The sequence below is a fragment of the Opisthocomus hoazin genome, chromosome W, assembly GCF_030867145.1.
Source record: "Opisthocomus hoazin isolate bOpiHoa1 chromosome W, bOpiHoa1.hap1, whole genome shotgun sequence".
Lineage (NCBI taxonomy): Eukaryota > Metazoa > Chordata > Aves > Opisthocomiformes > Opisthocomidae > Opisthocomus > Opisthocomus hoazin.
In genome coordinates, this window is record NC_134453.1 from 44880906 (window position 1) to 44904278 (window position 23373).

The following is a 23373-nucleotide window of genomic DNA, read 5'->3' on the forward strand; positions in this document are numbered from 1 at the left end:
AAACTTAATAGACTGTGTAATTTACTAATACTGTTCCATCTTTAACTTCCGATTTGTAGGGCAATAAAACTTTGTGATAGAGCACAGGTGGAAATAACAGTACCTTTAAAACAGGTTATTGTTTTTTGAATCCTTATTAGTAAACAGAAGAAAAAAGAATAATCAAAATTATTAAATGCCTTATCAAAGCATTTAAGGTTCTCTGTACTTTATCATCTTACTCACAGTAGATTATTTTCATTAAACTAGTTTTTAACTGTTGTTCTAGAGAAACAGGAAATATTTAATAGGACTTGATCAGATGTTTCAGTACAGGATATTTTTACTCTATCAGGTAAGAAAAGAAGCATCTCTCAGCAACAGTGACCTAAGCACCAAGTCTTCTGGAATTACTTTTTTTTTTATATTTAAAAACATTATAGCTTCAGATAAAATCTTAAAAGCTCAATGCAAGAAGGACGTTTTATTGTTATTGTTATTATTGACTGTCTGTTAATGAAATCATTCCGAGAAGTACAGGATATTTTGCTGCCATTAATTTCGTTCTTGATCTACATTTGTTGCTTAAGCTAAAATATTATCTAATAATATACATGATCACATTCTTGACTTTTCCTTTTCCTTTTTGTTTTGCTTATATATGACAAATATTGCTGCTGCCAAGGACAGAATTCTGGCATAATGTATAGATGTTACTTGAAAGAAAACATCTTATATATATTTTGATGGATCTGACAAAGCAAATATTAAGCATATAGAGTTCTAGCAACTGTAAGTCAGGTAATCGACAACTGTACCATGGGTATCATTCTTAAAAGCTGCAGTTTTATTTTACTAAATTATTTATGTTAAAAACAAATCTGTGCCTGATGTGGAATTTCACATACAATATTTTTGTTTTCATTACAAGCAGGAGAATGCAGGTAGAACAAGTGTTAAGAAACATGACAATAAATTAGAATATAATTTACAAAAGCAAAAAAACAATAGTAATAAAGTAACAGTGTACCACATTAATACCAAGTATAAAATAATAAGCAACTAATCACAATAATACAAAGGTAATTTCAGTCTGTAATATTAAGGATATCTATGTGACATTCACTCCATTACAAAGTTCCTAACAAGACTAACTATTTTTGGGTGTATACACCTTGAGGGGTTAATCTGTAGATTTTTCTTTCTGTTTTAATCTTCTTTAGCTAATAGTATTTCTCAGTGGAAGTACTGGCACCAGATTGATTGCTGCATTTAGTATTCTGCTGTTTGATTCTAGACTTGTCATATTTGTAGCCTATACAAATAGTCCTATTGTCACTATTTAGGAATATAACACTATTTAGCTTAGATTATATAGATGACTACAGTGCAGCAGCAACAATTAACTGTGCTGTGGAAACTAATTATATTTTCTTTGAATTAGGTTTCATTTTTTGGTCTTAGTCTGAAGCATTGTTTAATTTGTGAATCCACGTAAATTCTGTGTTTTGTTACCTTTAACAATACAGTTAAACGTATCTCCAGGGAGTTCTTTAAATTCCAACCTCAGTGCTGTTATACTTCAGAGTAAACATCGGATTCCCTAGTGTTCAAGCACAAGTAAGAGAGCAAAATGCGTCTTTGGAAACACTCCTTACAATTTTAATGTCCTAAGTGAGGTAAAAAAAAAAGTTTTCTTTTGAGTACATAGAAAACCCTTTTCTTGTTAGCTGAAAAGACACATTAGTTGATAAACAAAATCATGCCCTGGAGAAAACTGGACCCTGATACAAAGAGGCCTCTTGCTTAGAGAATGCCATAGCAACCCCTTTCCCTTTTATCGTTTTTTTTTACCTAACCAGGGTATGCTAGCACCAAGGTGTTTTATCAAAAGGATATAGAAAGTCGACTCACTTAACAGACAAGGACTGCATACTGTCCTTAATCCATACATGCAGCTCCTAAAGATTGGAGGTTTTTATCTACTGAAGTCAGTTTTAACAGGAGTTGTTTACATGGTGATGAGAGCAGCAGATAAGCATTTGTGAATACGTGCAAGCCAACTGAAAATGAATTCCACTGGTCACAGGCATATGGAAGTGGAAATACTGGCAAGAGGTAGCAGATGACAGGAATTTGATGGTCATGAATACGTGAGCTACACAAAACCCCACAGACAGATTGTCAATATGTTGGGGGGATTTCATAGTATGAGTCCTGTTAACGGTATCTATTGTTTTATGTTAATTCACATTAGTAAACAGTGTGCGACACATTTGGCTTGTTATTGGTAAAATACACTGATACACTTCAATCTCATGACATTTTGAAATTATTTTTCACTAAAAAGAGTACTCTTAAAAAAAGTGCTATTTGAGTTAGAATTTGTAACACATTATTGCTTGCACAATTTTAATTGCACTACAACAAAGGAGGCATAGTTGGACACAAAAGCACATTCATCAAGTACCTGCTGCAAGCTGCAAGTATTCAAGTGCAATATATTAATATAAAGTACCCACTTTCCTTATCTCATTGTTGCGTCTGTTACTGAAAAGTGAAGAGGAAAAGGAGCATGACATTAAACTTTTTTATGGCAGATTCTCGAATGTGACTTGCCCAAGTAGTTTGGTTTCACATTTAAAAATGAAAAATATTTGGTGAATATTAAAAATATGGTAATATGAAATAAGTGGAGTATGGCAGCAGAATAGTTAAGGCATCTAGCTACTAATCTAGAGGCATGAGTTTGTTCCAGTCTCACACTGAAAGCTGCCCCTAGCTTCAAATATGGTACAGCTTTAAATATGTACCAGGCCATTTAGGTGAAGCTGGCCAGACTGAAGTCCAGTGTGTCTTTCTCCTGATAGCCCAACTGGCCTCTTCGCTTAAGTACACTTTTGACTTCTCATTTGAACAGAACCTAGATATCTCCATGAGTCTTTTATTCTTTGGTTGTAATCCTTGCCCACTCAGATGTGGTCTCCTTAACTGCACATTCACATATTCTTTCTCATAAAAAAATGCCCTTCTGCTGTGGTATCAAAGAAGGGAACATCTGGAATCCATTTTAACTTTCAGCTTTGCAAAGGTTTTTTGCTATTACACAGTAGGCATATCTTTTGCACTGGAACTCCTTGGTGTTGGAGAATCAAAAGTAACATGTAAACCAGATGTAGATGCCCAAAAAGTTGTATCTTCTTTGTGGCTGGTGTTGTAAACAAAAGTGAACTGGAGTCAAACTGGAAATTCTAAGCAACCTGTATGGCAGTAGTGAAGGACCTGGCAATACAGTCTTCACCACTATTGGAGTCTGCCTGCTCCATGATATTGAAATATGTTCCGTTTCAGTGGAAATCTCAGCTTCACTTTTACAGTGATGAGATGGCTATAAACCTGCAATGCAGATTTCATTTCATTTCATAGCACACTTGTATTTCATGCACCACTGCAATAACTGTTGCACCTCTTAAAACTAAAAGTCCCTCATGGTTGTTCTATTTAGTATAGCTTTATATACGGCTCACAGCAGTGTTCAGGAAATATGGACTACTCCAAAGGGAATTAGATGGAATGAAGGAAAAATACATAGTGTTTTAATTTCTGCTCCTTAAATAATACTTCCAAGCTCATTTTATAATTTAAATTGTGGTGCTGTGTTGTGAGATAAAATAGTTAACATTTTTAAGCTACGACAACATTTTTTTGACTCTTCTTTACTTCCATAGTAGACCAAATCATAACAGCTGCATTTTAAAAAAGTTTTAAATACATATGGATTCAGTGTCATTGCTAAGTCCATAATAAAAAATATTTTAATGGTCCAAGGAGGTAAACAGACTATTGGATTTAGTCAAAAGAACACAAATGTTCCACAGTAAGCTATTCTATATGTGCTGCGTGAATCTCTCCAATTTGGCATGCCCTCCTTATACTGTGTCCAGCACTTTGGATGAATAAATCCCACTTCACAGAAGTTAAAATAATACTGAAATCTTGTCAGCTGGGGCTGACCAGTGGTTACGTTTTCCACAGGGTAATGCATTTGCAAGGACATCAGTCTCATTCTGCTGTGTGGCTCTCTTCGACGGACACTTTTCCACAATAATAACAAGGCACATTCTCGTCTTTTCTGTGGGTCAGTGTCCTTGGCAGGTCTTGCAGCACATCTGTCTGAAGTATGCTCGACTGCAGAACTTGAACTTCAACACCAGTGGGCAATAGGCCACTTTGTTCACATCTTTGCACTCTAATAATTAAGGGCATTAAAGAGAAAAAATCAGAAATAAAGTACAAAGAAAATTTGACATTTAACATGCTGCTTCTCTACCCATCCACCTTGCCCTCTTTATAACTGCTCTTTCTAGTCCAGCCTAGTGCATACAATATATTTTAAAAATCCATAAAAATGTTTGCAGGGCTTGTCTCCCAGACATTTAGAAGTGTGCCCACTTTGTCTTGAAAGAATTACCATTTATTGGGACAAATAATCACTTTAGACAGCTAAAAAATATGAGCCATTTTTCTTACAATACTTTTACATCTTCTGTCTCAGGAGTTATTTTATTCATCTGTGAGAGGTTATCCAAAATCTAACACAATTCGCAATATTTGGTACTATGCCTGTGCATTTGTAAGAATCCTTGAAACAGAATATGCATTGCAGCTAATGGGTGGAGAAAACAAGTGTTATAAACAAAGGCACCAACAGTGTGAGTTCAGTGACTGGACTGAATGGTGGATTATACTTTAGGCTTGGTTCCGTACATCCACGCTGTCTTTTATGCAGGTAGAAAAGCCATTTTTATGCCTGTAATAGACATGTAAGAGCTTTATTTCATACTTGTGTTTTCCCTATATGCTGGGCTTACTGCCTCAGCAGCCCTTGTCATACTGGCAGGTAACTCTTTCGGGAAGGGAGAACAAGAGCTCAACCACACAGAGGAAGGATTACTTTTTCATCCCACACAGGTTGTATCTAAAGTGACTTGTGGGTGTATGTTACAGGAGCACTGCTGGAGTATGCTGTGGTTCTCCTCTGGCTCAGTTTCCTATCTGTAGGAATAAAGTGGAAATAGGGAATGGAATAGTTTGGTCCATGCCCACTTCTTATTCTGATTATAGCTGGAGATATGACTGTATCTGAGAGCTCAATGGTATGCTTAGGTTCTACAACTCAGATGTTGCTACTGAAGATTTGCTTTTCACTGGAGTGACTATTGTGTTAGATGCGTGATAGGGGATTTTTAGTTAAAAGCATTTACACAGCTTCTTCCAAACTGATATTAAAATAGGACTTAGGCAAGGAGCCTTGCTTCTGTATAGGAAAATGGAAGAGATGTATGCGGAGAAAAAGCAAAACCCACAAGTTTGAATTGCAAAAATGAAGTGGTGGGAAGAGCAAAATTAGATTAATTTCTCAGAAAATAATTTTTCTCAAAAGAAAACTGAAAATTTTTACTGTTTTAAGGTTACATTTGATACTGGCTTCCTCCTACAATCTTACCTAGGAAAGCATTAGTGAGGTTGAACTTCAGAGTCTGTACTGAACAGTATTCCCAATAATGGCAATGTGCACGCTTCTAGCTAGACAAGTAGAGGTCATGAAATGATTTAAACTTTCATTCCATTAACACAGATATAGTGCTTTCGTTGTAATTTTTAATCCACCTACCGAATGTTTTATGTACTACTTTTCCACTTTTTTAGTTCTCAATTTGGAAACAGAGTTGGATGTCAGCAGAAAAGAAATTGGGGGTAGCTGGTTGAAACAGACATATTTCTCTGTCAGCAGCTGCACATTGTTACTATTTTATTTCAAAAACCCTTCTCAAAAGAGGTCAAATATCTTCCAGAAATATTTCAGGTCCTTGTGTTTGTGGAGACTGGGAATATAGGAGAGAGAGATGGTGAATTATAAATGAAGTGAGGAAAAAAAAGGTTCACTTGATCTTGAAGAAAAATAAAAAGTTCACTCAGTCCCAAAAACAACCTTCATATTCATTGTATTTAGTTAAATACAGGTAAAGCAACTAACTTAATTTTTGATAAAGTAGGATTTGAAATTATCCCATTTTGTATTTCTTTACGTTATTCTTCCTCTTGACTAAAACTGGACCATGTTCAGCCAATGTCATTTGGACAGCAGTGAGACAATATTCTGGAAGTTGCCCACAACTTCTGTTTTAAAAATAAGTTTTGAAATAGATATGGTGGCTGATGAAGTAGCCTATTATTCGTAGGACTGTGGTTGAATGAAAGAGATTTAGCAGAGCCCTTTTTGTTCCTAGTAACTACTGTTAATAAGTTTAAATAATCTACATGCATTAATCTCTCCTTTCCTGAACTTTGTGGCCAGATCAAACAATATTATAATATTAAGTATCACATTACAGTAATAAAAACACAGAATGTCACTGTGCCTTCAGCTAAAGAGACTGCAAAGACATACAAAAAAAATCCAAGAAAAACTGAAATGACATAAAAATAGATAAAATAGTTTTTCAGGTGAAGTTTCAGATGGCCATTAGCAGTCTAGATTGAGCAGATACACACACACTTAAGAGAATAAAATTATACTGAATATATTTAAAATTGTGTGGTAGATGCTGCCTCTAGTTCACTTTCAACAGCAAATGTAATGTTACCTTCATCAGTGGCAGACTGTCAAAACCTCATCTACAATATTCTAAATCTCCAACAAAGAGTTTAAAGAAAATAAAGAGCTAAAGCAAATGTAAAATGTGACTAGATATATTGTAACTTTCTTTTATTATTTCTATATGCCCCAAATTTTGACTCTTATTTTATGTAAACAACCTTTACTTTCCCCAAGAAAGTGCTTTTAAACTTTACTAACATGATTATTATACTGTGGAGTGGCTCAAGCTCTCTCAAAAAAATGTATGTACTTATCTTGGGTTGCCAAAATTAGGTTGTCTGGAAATTGATAAATGGGTCCCATAGGCTGTGTGCACCGAAGTTTGGGGAGTGAAGGGAATCAGGAGGTTCGCTGGGGTTTGAAATGGGAAGGGAATCTCCTCAGCTAGTCTGACCCTGCTGCAAACCAATGACCTGTTGTTGAAATTGCTTTTGCCCCACAGTGGGACCCAAAGCACAAGGCAGTGCTACTAGGTGGCATGTGGACAAATTCTCTGCGTGCAAGAAGATATGCTCTGCTATGCACATGGACTCCCAAGGGGCAGAACCCTCCCTCTGAGAGGCCTGACTCCTTCCCTTAAACCCAAATACAGACAGATACACAGCTCACATCCCACTGCACCTGGAGAGAGACAGATGCATGCATACAGGCACAGAATACTCCTTTCACAAATATGTCCACAAGGAAATACCAGAACTCAAATACTTCTTGCTTAGAAAGTATAATCTTTCCAAAATAGTTGTGCTCTTCAGGATTAGTTAGTTCTTGAAATCTTATATTTCTATCATCTCTAGTATGCCGAAAAAAATATGCCTCCCTGTTTAAAGGGTAACACTTTACTAACACAAGAGATATCAGCTCCTCTTGTGTCTAAGAGGATTTTTTTAAAGCCAAAAGTGTAAGCAAAAAATGTGCAATATATGCACATTATTCTGCAAACACTCACAGTTTGTGCTTCTTAAATTCAGCATTTAATACTAGCTCTGAAATGTTTATAAATTAGGGTATATATTTAAGAAATGTTTGCCAAAATATTGAAAAAAATACCCTGAAGACAAATTTTTTGTCTAATTTTGGGATAGGACACCCTTAGTATTTCATGGATTGCAACTAGGTATTCTGAAAGGATGTAGGCATTTTAAATTATTAAATGAACTTTGAGATTACGTTTACTTTTGAGCCATTTGAGCCACTTAACTGCTTACAAATAATCAGTAGTTTCCACTAAATACCTTCAATATGGGAGAAAAGTAAACATGGGGTGCTAAGTGGCAATGTATTGGGAACTGTATCTACTGGAAAAGATTGTGCTATATCATTTCCCCTCAATTATTCCTAGAACTTATTAGCTCAAGCAAAGTACTGTGCTAATGAGGCTTCGTGGCTGTCAGTAAGGAGCTGGCTCACACCTGGCCAACTCAGAGTGCAGGCCAAAGAGCTGAAGTCCAAGTGGAACACTATGTAAGTGGTTTTCAACATTTTCAGTCTGTGGATCCCAAAAATTTTCCAGTGAAGGTGTAGGTCCCTGGAAAACACTATTGCCAACAGGTTTGCTTTTCATAGTTTCCCTGCACAATTCTGCTTTAAAGAAGTCCGTGGTCACCCAGTGTCCATAGATCACATAGAGAAAATCCCAGATTGTATTCATCTACAGGATATCAGTGTATTTTCCTGATAATATTAAAGAATTGCTAACATAATGACTGTAAATAAGAACATGACTTTTTCATCTTGAAATTAAGAGGAGATTGAGACTAATCATGCACTTAGAAGTGCTTTATTACTTCCTTACTTTGGAAATAAAATATCAGTTAGCCTTTGAGCTTTAAAGGGCAGAATGTTTCCTAGATTGATAATCATCACCTAAAGATTACTTAAGAGCATGAAATATAAAAATGGGAATTAAAGTAAGCAAGTAAAATTCTATTATGAAGATGCTTTTCAAATGACAACATACGATGATAAGCCTCTATTGAAAATTAAAACTTCCAAGCAATAAATTACGGTGCTCATAGTGAATCATCAGTGTATTTCTGGGAAGATTTGACAGACTTTTATGACAACTTTGAATCTATGGTGTGAACCTCAGTGGATACAGAAGGTTTTAAACGAACACCAAATCAGGGAAGACTGTAGCATAAATTTGCCTTTTTTAATTTATAATTAGAGTATTTGTTCCATATAAATAGGATATGAAACTTCAGTGTAGTTGGAGAACCTGCATAAAAGATACTCCATTGTATGCTGCGCAGAGATTAATTACGTTAAAAGGAATAGCTTTAGCGACATTGTGAAGTCAAGCACTCAAAATTTCAGGAATACCTGTTTTAAGAGAACTACTATTGCTGTGCAATCTTTCTTTATTCGAACATGTGTGTTTTGGTAATTTTTTATTTGTTTTCCCCTTCCACACAAAATGGAATGCAGTCATCTGGGTGAGCAACTATTCTAAATTTTTGCAATCAGTAAGGAAACTTTTTTTTTACTGCCTAGCACTCAAATTGTACTTTGATGACAGAATTTCCTGATAGGTTGGCGTGGACAATTTACGAGTCCAGATCTGGAGCCTTTCATAAACATTAATAAGCTTATTTTGACATTATTGTCTAATATATCCTATAGCAAAAACATGTTATGATGAAGTTAGTTAATAGTCTGATTAAATTAGGCTGTATCATGTAAAAATATACAGCAATTATTTCAAACGGGCATTATAAATCCAAAAAATTAAAAGTTAATTAGAAGAAGCTGAAAAGTAAGTCAAAGTATAAGAACAGGCTTGTAGCACCATGCAGCATCAAATCTGTGGTCCCAGACTTTCAATGAACATGCGATCAACTATTTTTGCCACTACGTTGTTATGTTAACCACTGATGGAGCAGGTAACAGTTCAGTGGATGAGAAGTATATCATGCTCCCCCTGCTATGATGGCCATTTCAACTGAATCAATAAAGAGACTGCAAAATTAATGACACAAAATGATAGTATTTTGTCCATGACTTAGGCTATATATTTTTAAGGGGGGTTTTTTAAACAAAGAACCTGTATTTAGGTTTTATTGACTTCACCATTGAACTACAATGACTAATTAGAAAATAATTGTAAAAAAATAATTCACAGTCTGAGAGATGATGTAATGTAGACTTTTACTAATAAATTAATGCAGTAGTACGACCATGTCACTTTACTCTTTCCAGAATAAATTATATTAAGATGGCAAACTTACCTTCTGTGTTGGAAATGGGAGTACTGTCACATTTACTTTCACACTGCTGCATTGATGGAGGTCTAAGTGTTTCTGGACACTCACTGGATGCTTGTCCAGTGTATGAGAGGCACTGTACTGTTCTCATCTGTTGCCCAAGACCACACTGTGCAGAACACTAAAAATAAAAGATAAAAAAGTAAAACAACTTGGATCTAATTTTTAAATGTAAAACAAGATAACAGGAAAGCAATCAGGAACAGTACATATACACAAATTAAAAAAAAGACAAGCATATGAAGAGATTTGGTTAATACATAAAATAATTTTCATAAAATAGCTTAGATTTTGGGGGGTTTTTGACAGTATATGCGACCACTTGTCTTTCAAAGAAAATAAAACACAATGCAATGTTAGGTCCCTGAACAGCTTGGATTTGAGGTATGAGAATATAATTTACACTATTTCATGTATCGTGTCTAAGTTTAAGTGCATGTTTTCAAGAGAGAAATCATTTACTTCAGAACAAAAAAGAAAAAACACGAACAAGAATTCATATCTGCTAGAGGACTTTTACATGGAAAAAGGAAATTATCTTTCAAACAAAAATAGTTTGCTGTTTCAAAATATTTTTTAATTTCTATAACTAAACAGTGTTTTTAGGATATATCAATTTAAGATAAATGCGCATCTGGAAAACTAGCATAAAAGAAAAGTCAATTAGACTGTAATACCACAAATTATTGTTCCCTGGTTAGTTAAGCTAAGGTGTTTATTTTCATTAGTGGCAAATTACTCAGCAAACTTAGAAACTGAACTATCAAGTTATTATTTAATAACAGGCCATTGATCATAACTGAGATGCAAAAACATAATGATAAAGGAAATTCAGTATTTCCTATTTAGAAACACTGCATAACAGCAGCACCATTCAGTCTGTGCCGTAACAATTTAGATCCCTGTCTGGTAATTAGGCATATTTTATGTAAACTTATATAGATCTCAGAAAGTTTTTTGGGTGGCTTTATATCTTAGTAAAATTTTAATTGGCTTTGTAATTCCATCATGTTTCTCAACTAGTTTAACTGTGTTTTAAAAATACTAAACCTTGCAACATTGCTGTATCCCAAAATTCCCTTCTAAAAAGCTGTAATAAGGACTATTTAATTTTTTTAAAAATGCATATGGAAACTCATCCAGTAGAAACTAGATTACTGTCAGTAAATCCTTTATAGTTCAGCAGACAACTATCATTCAAAATAACATTTCAGTATGAGACAAACAGGGGAGAAGGTTTTGCTTCTGTCAAGGGAACCATCTCTTATCCATTTCCAGCAACATCTTATCCTTAAAGGTACTAATGTGTAGGAGACTAACAGCAATAAATACTTATATGAACTATCATCTTACCTGTCCCCAGTCTCCAGTAACCCAGTGAGGAGGAGGACATCGGCCTAAACTACAGCGGATGTGCACTGAAGGTTTGCTTTCCTCTTGGCATTGCACAGCTGGAAAAGTTTTTAAAAGATCACTGCTTTTGCACAGAACGATTCGGTGTTTGAATCCTGGGCCACACTTTGGTGTGCACTGAAAAAAATATTTATATAAATGAATAATGAAAATCTCGGTAAAAAGTCAATAAACATGTCAGAAATGCTATTATGGAAAACAGGATAATATATTTATGTTCTTATAATTAAACTATAGTCACAATTTTCCCAAGATGATAATGATAATTTTAAAATGTTTATGAACACAAACAAGCTGACTGATTATTGCTTTATTAACTTAAAGCTTTTATAAGTTTTAATTTGACAAAAGCAGATTTCCTTTGGTATTTATATTTAGACCATTGTGCTACTATTTTCCTTTACATATAAAAAGCCTTTAGGTTAAGTTTAAGAAAAGCACTTTGCTGCAAAGTCTGCCACATGTAACACTATTATGAAACAAACTTGAGTGTGAATTTCAGAAATTTGAAGTAGAACTCTCTGTTCATAATATGACCTTAGTACAGTCTTTCTCCACCTCACTTACAGACCACTGAGCTACAACACATCTTTCCCCAATAAACATATGGGAAAATAAATGTTTTAGTGGACTTCACGGAAACCAGATTATTGGTTCAGATAAAAATACTGTACCATCTCCCCTACAGTGCATGCTTTTCTCTCCTTTCCTTTTAAAATTTTAATTCTGTTTTCTCACGGTTCTTGTTTTACCTCCTTTTATCACTCCTCTGCTCGTTCTAACAGCAAGCAGATAATAAAACAGTAATTTGAAAAGAAACAGGTCTGAAGACCTCTGCTTTTCCTCCTCTTTCTACATATTGGTTCCCCCCACCTTCTCCTTCCTTTTTCCTACAAACTATTAACTGTCATTTACATTAGCATAACTGCAGAATGGGGAAGAGACAACTGCTAACAAAATTAAGACCTTCTCCAAATCAGTCCCTCTTTAACAGCTGAGCAAGAGTTTTTGCAAGCAGTTTTAGAATTCCCTATAGGCATGTTAGCCTTTATCCCATAAGCATATCTGCAATATTTGAATCAGAATCAGAATCAATTTCTGATACCATAAATCCTATGCAGAGATTATACTAAACCTGTCAAGAGTGGAACTGCCCTTCATATGAAAGCATCTGTAGAGACAAAATATTATCTGGAAAATAATACTATGTGGAACTGAAGAAAAATTCAAGAGGAACTGAAGACCTTCCATCCATCAAAAAAGCTCATTATATAATTGAGGGAAAAAGAAAAACCCCTAAGATTCATTTTCAGAAAATGACTTGAGTTAGCCAAACTTTATTGTTGTATGCCTAAGTCTGAAGCATCTCTGCCTAACTTAAAGACACTTTAAAGCAGTTCCACAGTACTATGTAAGGTATCAATATTCCCTATGTAATAGAACAAGTTCTTCCCTTGGAAAGAAGGGGTATTGTTTATGTTTAAGTAGCATTTCTTTGATCAAGTAGTGCATGACCAGAATTATGTTAATATTTGTCATAGATTCATAGAATCATAGGTTGGAAAAGACCTCTAAGATCATCAAGTCCAACCATCCACCCAACACCACCATTCCTACTAAACCATGTCCTGAAGTGCCATATCTACACGGTTTTTAAACACCTCCAGAGATGGGGACTCAACCACTTCCTTGGGCAGCCTGTTCCAATATCTGATCACTCTTTCAGTAAAGAAATTTTTCCTCATATCTAATCTAAACCTCCCCTGATGCAACTTGAGGCCATTGCCTCTCATCCTATCACTAGTTACCCCGGGAGAAGAGACCAACCCCTGCCTCACTACAACCTCCTTTCAGGTAGTTGTAGAGAGCATTAAGGTCCCCCCTCAGCCTCCTCTTCTCCAGGCTAAACAGCCCCAGTTCCTTCAGCCGCTCCTTGTAAGACTTGTTCTCTAGACCCCTCACAAGCCTCCTTGCCCCTTAGAGAGAGAATATCTTGGCCATCTACACTATCCATTTAATCAAAGACAAATTCTCCTTCTGGAAGAAACAAAGGAAAATTGGTGAAAGAAAGTAGCCTTAAATTCTCCTTAGGTGACGTGTGACCATATATGGATAAAAGGAGTTAGGGTACTTCATCTGGGAAGACCACCAAGGACCACCAGAGACCCCAAAAGGAGGAAGACATGCGCAGAAGGGTCTGAAAAGGAGACAAGAAGAATGATGACACAACGCACGTAGATCAGAATGAACATGTATTAGATAGATAGAATATGCATAAATTCAATGTATAAATGTAACGAAGAAGCCGGCCTTGGGTGTGTTTGATTTGTGGAAAATCCACCAAGCACCCAGGCCTGAATAAAACACTGCCTCTCCTGAGTATACGAGGATTGGCTTATTGCACACTGGGTAAAGAATCCACTTTTCGAACAACCCCTATACATATATAAAGGTGTATATATGTATATATGCATATACAGGAGGATTGAGTGCGCCCTCAGAAAGTCTGTGGATAATACTAAGCTGAGTGGTGTGATGAACATGCCTGAGGGATGGGATGTCATCCAGAGGGACCTGGAGAAGGTCGAGAAATGGGCCTGTGTGAACCACATGAGGCTCAACAAGGCCAAGTGCAAGGTCCTGCACATGGGTCAGGGAAACCTCCAGTATCAATACAGGCTGGGGGATGAAGGGATTGAGAGCAACCCTGCTGAGAAAGAGTTGGGGGTACTGGTGGATGAAAAGCTGGACATGAGCCACCAATGGGCGCTCGCAGCCCAGAAAGCCAACCGTATCCTTGGCTGCACCAAAAGCAGTGTGGCCAGCAGGTTGAGAGAGGTGATTCTGTCCCTCTACTCTGCTCTGGTGAGACCCCACCTGGAGTACTGCGTCCAGCTCTGGAGCCCTCAGCACAGGAAAGAAATGGAGCTGTTGGAGCGGGTCCAGAGGAGGGCCACGAAGATGATCCGAGGGCTGGAGCACCTCTCCTATGAGGACAGGCTGAGAGAGTTGGGACTGTTCAGCCTGGAGAAGAGAAAGCTGCGGGGAGACCTTATTGCGGCCTTTCAGTACTTACAGGGGGCGTACAGGAAAGATGGGGAGGAACTCTTTATCAGGGAGTGTAATGATAAAACAACGGGTAATCATTTTAAACTGAAAGAGGGTAGATTTAGATTAGCTATTACAAAGAAATTCTTTACTGTGAAGGTGGTGAGAGACTGGAACAGGTTGCCCAGAGAAGTCGTGGATGCCCCTTCCCTGGAAGTGTTTAGGTTGGCTGGGGCTTTGAGCAACCTGATCAAGTGGAAGGTATCCCTGCCCATGCAGGGGGCTTGGAACTACATGATCTTTAAGGTCCCTTCCAACCCAAAACATTCTATGATTCTATGATACCTCAAAACAAGATCTTTGAGAAAATCTCTCAGTGGGAGTCACCTAAACTAGTCAATACAGAATGGACAAGTGTATATTAAATCTCATCTCCAGTTAGATTAATGACCTTAAACTGGGCTGCGAAGAGATGGGTCCTCCATCTGGACTTTATAATCCAGAACTGTAAAATGGGTATATAAACACTTTCCTTAAAATCTAACCTTTCCTTCCTTTCCTGATCTATTCTATCCTTTCCTGTCAAGGCATTGCCTCCTTATCTATAACAGTTCAGTGTTCAGAATTCTCATACAGAATAGCCAGGTTCAATCTTCCTCATGCTGAAGGGGCTTTAACACCCCAAATCTTGTGTACCCTAAGTACCCACCTACTAGAAAACTAGGGGAAAGAGGGAAGGAAGAGAAGAAAGAGCTCTGTCTCTCTTGCTGAACTGCAAAAATCATTAAATATTAATACTAAATAGAGACCAAAACAGAATGACAATGAATATGCCTTCTTTGCCTCATTCTTTAATAGTTGGACTGGTTATTCCCAGGGTACTCAGCCCCCAGTGCTGGAAGATAGGGAAGGAGAGCAGAACAAACCTCCCATAATCCAGGAGGAAGCAGTTAATGATCTGCTATGCCACCTGGGCACTTACAAGTCTATGGGGCCAGATGGGATCCACCCAAGAGTGCTGAGGGAGCTGGCGGAGGAGCTGGCCAAGCCACTCTCCATCATTTATCAGCAGTCCTGGCTAACAGGGAAGGTCCCAGATGACTGGACGATCGCCAATGTAATACCCATCTACACGAAGGGTGAAAGGTTTTTCCATGAAAAGCAAACAGAAAAGAGACAAGGTTGAAAGGACCCGCCTGCCATCACAAGAGTAGTCTACAGGCTAGTGATCAGTTCACTTTGTAGAACAGCAGGACACTGAGAGGCTTGAAACCCCTCAGAAACGCACAGAGCTGTGTCCTGCTCTCTGGGTTTTGCATTCTAAAACCTGAAATACTATAAAAATTGAAAAAAGAAAGCTATCACCAACCGACTCTTAAAATAGAGCAGTAGCGATTGTTGTATCTCATGTGGAACTTTTTTCATTAAACATGCTCTAAGAATGCCTTCTAAATTGAGGCCTTTGAAGAGGATATGTGGAGAAATGTCTAGTGTGTGAATCACTGTGTGGCTTTGGCAAGAGGTTGGCACTCAGCTTCTCTTATGTATCAAGACAGGCAAGTAGAATTTCCAATAATCAGTGAATAAATGTCAAAACCTAATGTGCCTATGGACTTTCATAATCTCTAGAATGGGGTAAAAAATAAACAAGAGTTTGAAGATCAAAATTTAAATTTAGGTGCATCTATTTTCTAGTCTGGCTTGAAGACACATTCTTTTATCTATGTCTAGGCTGCCATTTGAGAAAAAATTTTCAGCTACTGCTACCAGAAGAAAACATCATCCCTTAAAAAAAACCACTTTTTTGAAGTCATAGTCAAAATTTCACTAAATAAGATGTACTATACCCTGTCTCCAGAAATGAAAGTGAAGTAAGGAAATAGGTTCCCTACAATAATACTAAATCACAAAAAAAAAAAGCATCAGTAGAATTTAACAAAAAATTTACGTCTCCACAGCAAATGAAAGACAGAATATACAGACAAAAAAAAACAAGAAACTGTGTCTCCCATTGCCACGTTTCTAGAATTTTTTACTCACTCAGTGGAAGTCATGACTAACTGTAATATGAATGCACACTAAATGTGTTTGTCCGATAAGGCTCTTCCCAATAAATCCTCAGATTATTTTTTACTGGTTTATATTTTATTATCTGTAAAAATATAAAAGAACTAACTTACAGTGGGCAGAATAATTCAGTCAAAGCTCAACTATTGCAAAGCGTAAAAAATTTTATGGCAAAACTGATGTTACCTGAGAATGACTACATTCTGCTAGGCAAGCCACTGTTAACTAATTGCTATTTGATATAAGCACTTTTAGATTCTCCTAAGGACATTATTTAATCTCTATATTTACAAAATGTTTTTGTTTCTCTGACCAAAAAGATACAGAATTTCTTGCTAATTATACTATATTGATGCTCGAGTGTATTAGCATATAAAAATTCTAAAATTGCTTAATTTGTATCAAGTATTGCTTGTTTTGACTATAAAAACAAAGCTTTAAAAATTGCATTCCATATAAAAGTAACAAGATTTGCCATTGACTTCAATGGAAGCAGTATTCAACTCTTCTACTTTTTGATTTCACTCTTGTTTTCATTTTCATGCTTCCATCAGAAAATCATATAAATACATATATATATATTTATAAAATGTTTATATGTACTATAGGGATTTAAATACACTATATTTCTGGGAACACTGAACAGAAAAAAAAGCTATTTTTCTCATTGCATTAAAATGGTATCATCAGTCAAGACACTCTGCCAAGATACACCAGGCAAAATTCATACCAAAAAGAAGTCAGCACTTTTTCACAATCCTGATGAAATACCACCACAAACAAAAGCTTAGAAAAGCTTTAGTCTTTAGATTAGAACATTTTTGTTTGGAATTATAACACACTCCCATTGTATAAAAGCCTGGTTGTGAAGGCCTTTAAAAGCTGTTCAAGCTTCTTACAAGGCTGGCAAGGTTGATGGATATAAGGATGATGTATTAGTGAGCGAAGTCTAGAGGAGGTAGCTAAAGAGGAACAGTCAACATATATTTATGGATCTGTAAGTTGTCATATGGATACTATTATTTGTTAGCACTGAGATGATGCCTAGATAGTCCAATCAGGAATAAAATATCATAACACACACAAAGAACTTACAAACTATCAATGCCACGGATGTGGTATGAAAGAGTCTTCAACTAAACATCCTTTTCTACTCATCCATTCTTTCCTTCTCACTTCTTTCCTTTCTACTCTTTCCAACTGAGATTCATTTTCAGAGGGCTGGAATACACTGCACCATTTCAGATAGAGACAAGGACCATTTAAAACCTTTTCTGCCTTGATTAAGGTGCCCTACTTCTTGTGTGAAATGCTGGCTAACAGTGGGGTAAAAAAAAAATAAAAATATTGTTCTGCATGTAGAACAAGAAACACTTTAAGATTCACTATGCCATTTCCAGGTTTCTTGAGGTCCTGGTCTACACTGAGAAAAGTTGCTGAAAGAAACTGCTTACCTACAGGTTTCAGGCTATAAAGCTGACAACTTTTTATAGAACTGATTAAAAAAAATATTTTATCTTAAACCTGAATAAAACTAGAGACAGATTCAGGTACAGTCTGGGAATGACTATCTGTTTTATGACAGTGGATTATTTACAAAACCTGTTACAAATAACAGGATATTCAGAACATAAGCAAAAGCATCTGTATGATAAATTAATGAAAATTTAAAAATTTTTAGAAGTTCACATTATATTTTAGAATAATTTTCTTTGATATAAAAGCTCACTAAAATGACATTTCATTCATAATTCCTTATGGAAAAAAAACCCAAAGAGTTGAGCAATATAGCAAATTGACACATTTTTCTTTTGTTCAAAGAAAAACAACATATACAAAGGAAAAAAACATATTTGTGTATTGGGTTTGCATGGCAAGGTTGTGGGAGGTGTGGGGAGCCCTACAGGGGTGGCTTCTGTGAGATGTCAGAAGCTCCCCCATGTCCAATAGAACCAGCTCCAGCTGCCTCCAACACAGACCCACCACTGACCAAGGCCGAACCAATCAGCAACGGTGGTAGCACCTCTGTGATAACATATTTAAGAAGGAGAAAAAACTTCTGTGCAACAGCAACCAGGAGACAGGAGTGAAAATATGTGAGAGAAACAACTTTGCAGACACCAAGGTCAGTGAAGAAGGAGGGCGAGGAGGTGGTTCAGGTGCTGGAGTAGAGATACCCCTGCAGCTTGTGGTGAAGACCATTGTGAGGCAAGCTGTTCCCCTTCAGCCCATGGAAGTCCACAGTTCAGGAGAGATCTACCTGCAGCCCGTGGAGGACCCCATGCCGGAGCAGGTGGATGCACACGAAGGAGGCTGTGACCCCGTGGAGAGTCTGTGTTGGAGCAGGCTCCTGGCAGGACCTGCGACCCCATGGACAGAGGAGCTCACGCTGGAGCAGGTTTGCTGGAAGGACTTGTGACTCCATGGGGGACCCAAGCTGCAGCAGTCCATTCCTGAAGGACTGCACCCCGTGGAAGGCACCCACGCTGAAGCAGTTCGTGAAGAACTGCAGCCTGTTGGAAGGACCCAGGTTGGAGAAGTTCATGGAGGACTGTCTCCTGTGGGAGGGACCCCACGCTGCAGCAGGGGAAGAGTGTGAGGAGGAAAGAGTAGCAGAGACAACGTGATGAACTGACTGCAACCCCCATTCCCTGTCCCCCTGCAACACTTGTGGGAGGAGGAGGTAGAGAACTGGGGAGTGAAGTTGAGCCCAGGAAGAACGGAGGGGGGGATGCTGTTTTATGATCTAGTTTTACTTCTCATTATCCTACTCTGATTTGATTGGTGATAGATTAAATTAGTTTCCCCAAGTCAAGTCTGTTTTGCCCGTGATGGTAATTGGTGAGTGATCTCTCCCTGTCCTTATCTCAACCCACGAACCTTTTGTCATATTTTCTCTCCCCTGTCCAGCTGAGGAGGGGGAGTGATAGACAAGGTCAACCCACCTCAATTTGTCTACACAAGTAGTTTCTTCAGCTAAAAAGAACAGACGGAGATTATACAAGCATGAAATTCAAACAGCAAGGAGATGAACAACAGCTTCCATGGCAGCTCACAGCACTGTGATTTAACATGGAATCACAGAATCATAGAATCATTAAGGTTGGAAAAGACCTCTAAGATCATCAAATTCAACCGTTAACCCAACACCACCATGCCTGATAAACCATGTCCTGAAGTGCCACATCTACACGGTTTTCAATGTCTGACCACTCTTTCAGGAAAGAAATTTTTCCTAATATCCAATCTAAACCTCCCCTGGTGCAACTTGAGGCCGTTGCCTCTCGTCCTATCGACAGTTACCTGAGAGAAGAGACCAACACCTGCCTCACTACAACCGCCTTTCAGGTAGTTGTAGAGAGCAATAAGGTCTCCCCTCAGCCTCCTCCAGGCTAAACAGCCCCAGTTCCCTCAGTCGTTCCTCATAAGACTTGTTCTTTAGCCCCTTCACCAGCCTCGTTGCCCTTCTCTGGACACGCTCCAGCACCTCGATGTCCTTGTAGTGAGGGGCCCAAAAGTGAACACAGTACTCCAGGTGCGGCCTCACCAGTGCTGAGTACAGAGGCACGATCACCTCCCTACTCCTGCTGGCCACACTATTCGTGATACAAGCCAGGATGCCGTTGGCCTTCTTGGATACCTGGGCACACTGCTGGCTCATGTTCAGCCGGCTGTCAACCAACACCCCAAGGCTTGGCCATTCAACCAGTTCTTTATCCAGCAGATATTACTTTTAAGTATTGCTTAGACTATTAGTAACTTATAATGGATGGTGTCTCCATCCTTGGAGATATTCAAAAGCCACCTGGATGTGGCCCTGGGCAGTTGGCTCTGGGTGGCCCTGCTGGAGGTCCCTTCCAACCTCAACCATTCTGTGATTCTGTGAACTGTATTACCTGTATTAACAAATTATGGCAAGAGCTATTCTGTACCACTTCTATGGGTGCTCACAGTGATGTCAGTAGGCCTCCTTTATGCTTTGAATTCTGAGAGGCTGTAACAATTTTTGGAACTAAAAGTATCTGTGTATATAAGAGATCTGTGCAACTACAGGCACATAAATCTTTTTTATAGTATGCAGTGAATTATAATTTCTTTTGAATAAAAGACTTTTTAAAGGCAAGCAAATACACAGAAAATGGGATGCAATGAATTGTAGGTATATCTTTGGTAGATCATTCCAGTTTACTCTAATAGTCTCCTTTCTTTTTTTAGACAAATTTAGACGAACAGTTCTAACTTACCTGGGATTCAGTAAAGTATTTGAAAGGGGGATTACAACTGGGTAAATTTTAGGATTTGAGAGATGCAACCTGCAAAGACCTTCTAGAATCAGTCATGGGACTGATCTGATTAATATTTCTTCATAGTCTACTTAATGATGTTCATACAAAAGTAGTTTTAGTTGTTCAGCATTACTGAAATTAGTTGCTAGCACAGGTAACTGACTGACCTTGATGCTACAGAGGTATGCTCTACAGAAAGAACTGGACAAGTGTGAAGACATAAATAATTGAAATGAAATGAAATTTGGCAGTATGATGTGAAGAGCATACATTAAAAAAAAAATAAGAACCTCTATTTAAACTGGGAGATCAGTAACCAAAATGAAAAAAGGAGGATAACACATAGAATCATAGAAACATAGAATCATAGAATCATAGAATAGTTTGGTTTGGAAGGGACCTTTAAAGGTCATCTAGGTCCAACCATCCTGCAATAAGCAGGGACATCTTTAACTAGATCAGGTTGCTCAGAGCCCAATCCAACCTTGTGGTGGTGCAGCCCCCCCCCCCCCACCTGGAAATCCTAGAACCAGTCAACATTGTATTCTTGCTTGCACTGCAGGAATAGTTAGTTGGTGTGCATTGAATCAGGACTACTTGGCACTTTCCTTGTCTTTGTACAAGAGCAGTGAGTTGGGCCAATCAGGCACTCCCTGACCGCACCTGGAACTCCTGATGCCTGGAGTCACACCCGCCTGATAAATGTCAGAACTGTACATTCTGGGTAGTACTGGAATTGTATAGTTGCTGTCTAAATATCAGGATTGCATCATGTAGATTGTGACCAGGATGGAAAATTACTGATGCCTAAAGTCAATCATCTTGAGACCCTATAAACAGCGGTACCAAGGAAGGCCCTTTGAACTCTTCTGGTCCGCAGCAGGCTGTGCCCAGTAACTCCCTCTGAGTGGGATACCTCTGAGAGTAACTCGCGAACTACCTGGGCTGATCTCCTTGAGACTCAACCTTTTCCTGTTGAGAAATCATTTGATTTGAAGAGAGTATTTCACTGAACTCGAGGGAAATTTTTATGATTGTGTGCGTGTGTGTGTGTGTGTGAATCGATTCAAAGCATAATATCCTATTACTGTGATTGTAATAGCAAATTAAGTTAACCAGTGATTAATAACTGGTAACTTCCTGTGATTCTCTCTCTCTTTAAACTGTGAGCACACCCTGAATTACCGCTAAACATATTCCTTGGACATAAACTGTTGTGGTCTAAGGCCGGTTCTGGATCCAGCCAACAAGGGGTCCAGTCCAAACCTGGTGACTCAACAGGAGGGTCTCCCTTACCCCTTACACTTTTCTTTTACCCTGTATAAATCCTTTTCTACTCAAAACACTTTTTGATTTAGTATTCCATTAATTTAATAAGTAATAGAGTGAACCTTGCCAACAAATTTTGTAAGATCACATTTTCTAAATTTTCAGTTAAATCTTTTCTTGCAAAACCTTTGAGTGATCATTTAAGTGACCTAACCACTCATTCGTGACAAACCTGAACTTGAATGTTTCCAGGGATGGGGCCTCCACTACCTCTCTGGGCTACCCGTTCCATTGTTTCACCACCTCAATCGTAAAAACTTTCTTCCTTATATCCAGTCTAAATCTACCCTCCCTCAGTTTAAAACCATTACCCCTCGTCCTGTCACTGCTGTCTCTACTAAAAAGATTTTCCCCATCTTTCCTATAGGCCCCCTTCAGGTACTGAAAGGCCACAATAAGGTCTCCCTGCAGCCTTCTCTTCTCCAGGCCCAGGCTGAACAGCCTCAACTCTCTCAGCCTTTCCTCATAGGAGAGGTGCTCCAGACCTCAGATCAGCCTCTGTGCAATAGGTATGAGGCTCTAGCTGTGGAGGACCAGTCAGTGGATGATGTGGGTGTGTCGTTCCATCTACACCAGAGTAGTTGTGGAGAACAGAAAGACCCAACCCCTGTATTGCTACCACCTCCACAAGGAAGAAAAGAAGGGTCACAGTTGTAGGAGACTCCCTTCTGAGGGGAATAGAGGGTCCAATATGCCAGGCAGACCCTCCTCATAGGGAAGTCTGCTGCCTCCCAGGAGCCCAGGTGAGAGACATCACTAGGAAACTTCCTAGTCTAGTGCAGCCCTCGGACTACTACCCGTTACTGCTCTTCCACATGGGTGGGGACGAAGTTGCAGTACATAGCCCAAGGGAGATCAAAAGAGACTTCAGGGCCTTGGGACAGCTAGTGAGGGAATCTGGGGCACAGGTCATTTTTTCCTCCCTCCTTCCAGTTGCGGGCAGTGACATTGTAAGGAACAGGCGGACACAATCTACTAATACATGGCTCCGTGGCTGGTGCCACTGTCACAACTTTGGCTTTTTTAACAACGGGATGGCCTACATGGCACCAGGCTTGCTGGCATCAAAGGGGAGCCACCTTTCTCAAAGGGGAAAGAGGGTCTTTGCTCAGGGGCTTGCAAGGCTCATTGGCAGGGCTTTAAACTAGATGTGAAGGGGGAGGGGGAACATGTCAGGCTTGCCGGTGACAAACTATGGGGTGATACACAATGGTTGGAGGGATGAAGTGCTAGTATGAGCCCCCTCAACCTGTCGCCCAGAGGCATGCTGGGGACACTGCAGCACAGTCAAAATCTTACGGAGATGAGCTGGGAGCCCCTGAGGTAG

General features: G+C 38.5%; 1 protein-coding gene across 3 annotated transcripts in view; it reads right to left on the reverse strand.

Annotated features, from left to right (window-relative positions):
- Positions 1-1017: 1017 nt before the first annotated feature.
- LOC142365654 (A disintegrin and metalloproteinase with thrombospondin motifs 6-like) overlaps positions 1018-23373 on the reverse strand; it is a 213027-nt gene continuing 190671 nt past the window's right edge. For 2 of the 3 annotated variants that reach the window (XM_075446664.1, XM_075446665.1), the window contains exons 22-24: positions 11257-11433; positions 9868-10024; positions 1018-4228 (exon numbers count right to left, since the gene is read on the reverse strand). In XM_075446664.1, the coding sequence (XP_075302779.1) occupies positions 4119-4228; positions 9868-10024; positions 11257-11433 (444 nt within the window). In that variant the 3' untranslated portion in view covers positions 1018-4118. Of the gene's footprint in view, positions 4229-9867; positions 10025-11256; positions 11434-12917; positions 13514-23373 lie in introns of those variants that run through there. The other variant, XM_075446666.1, reaches the window with a different exon arrangement.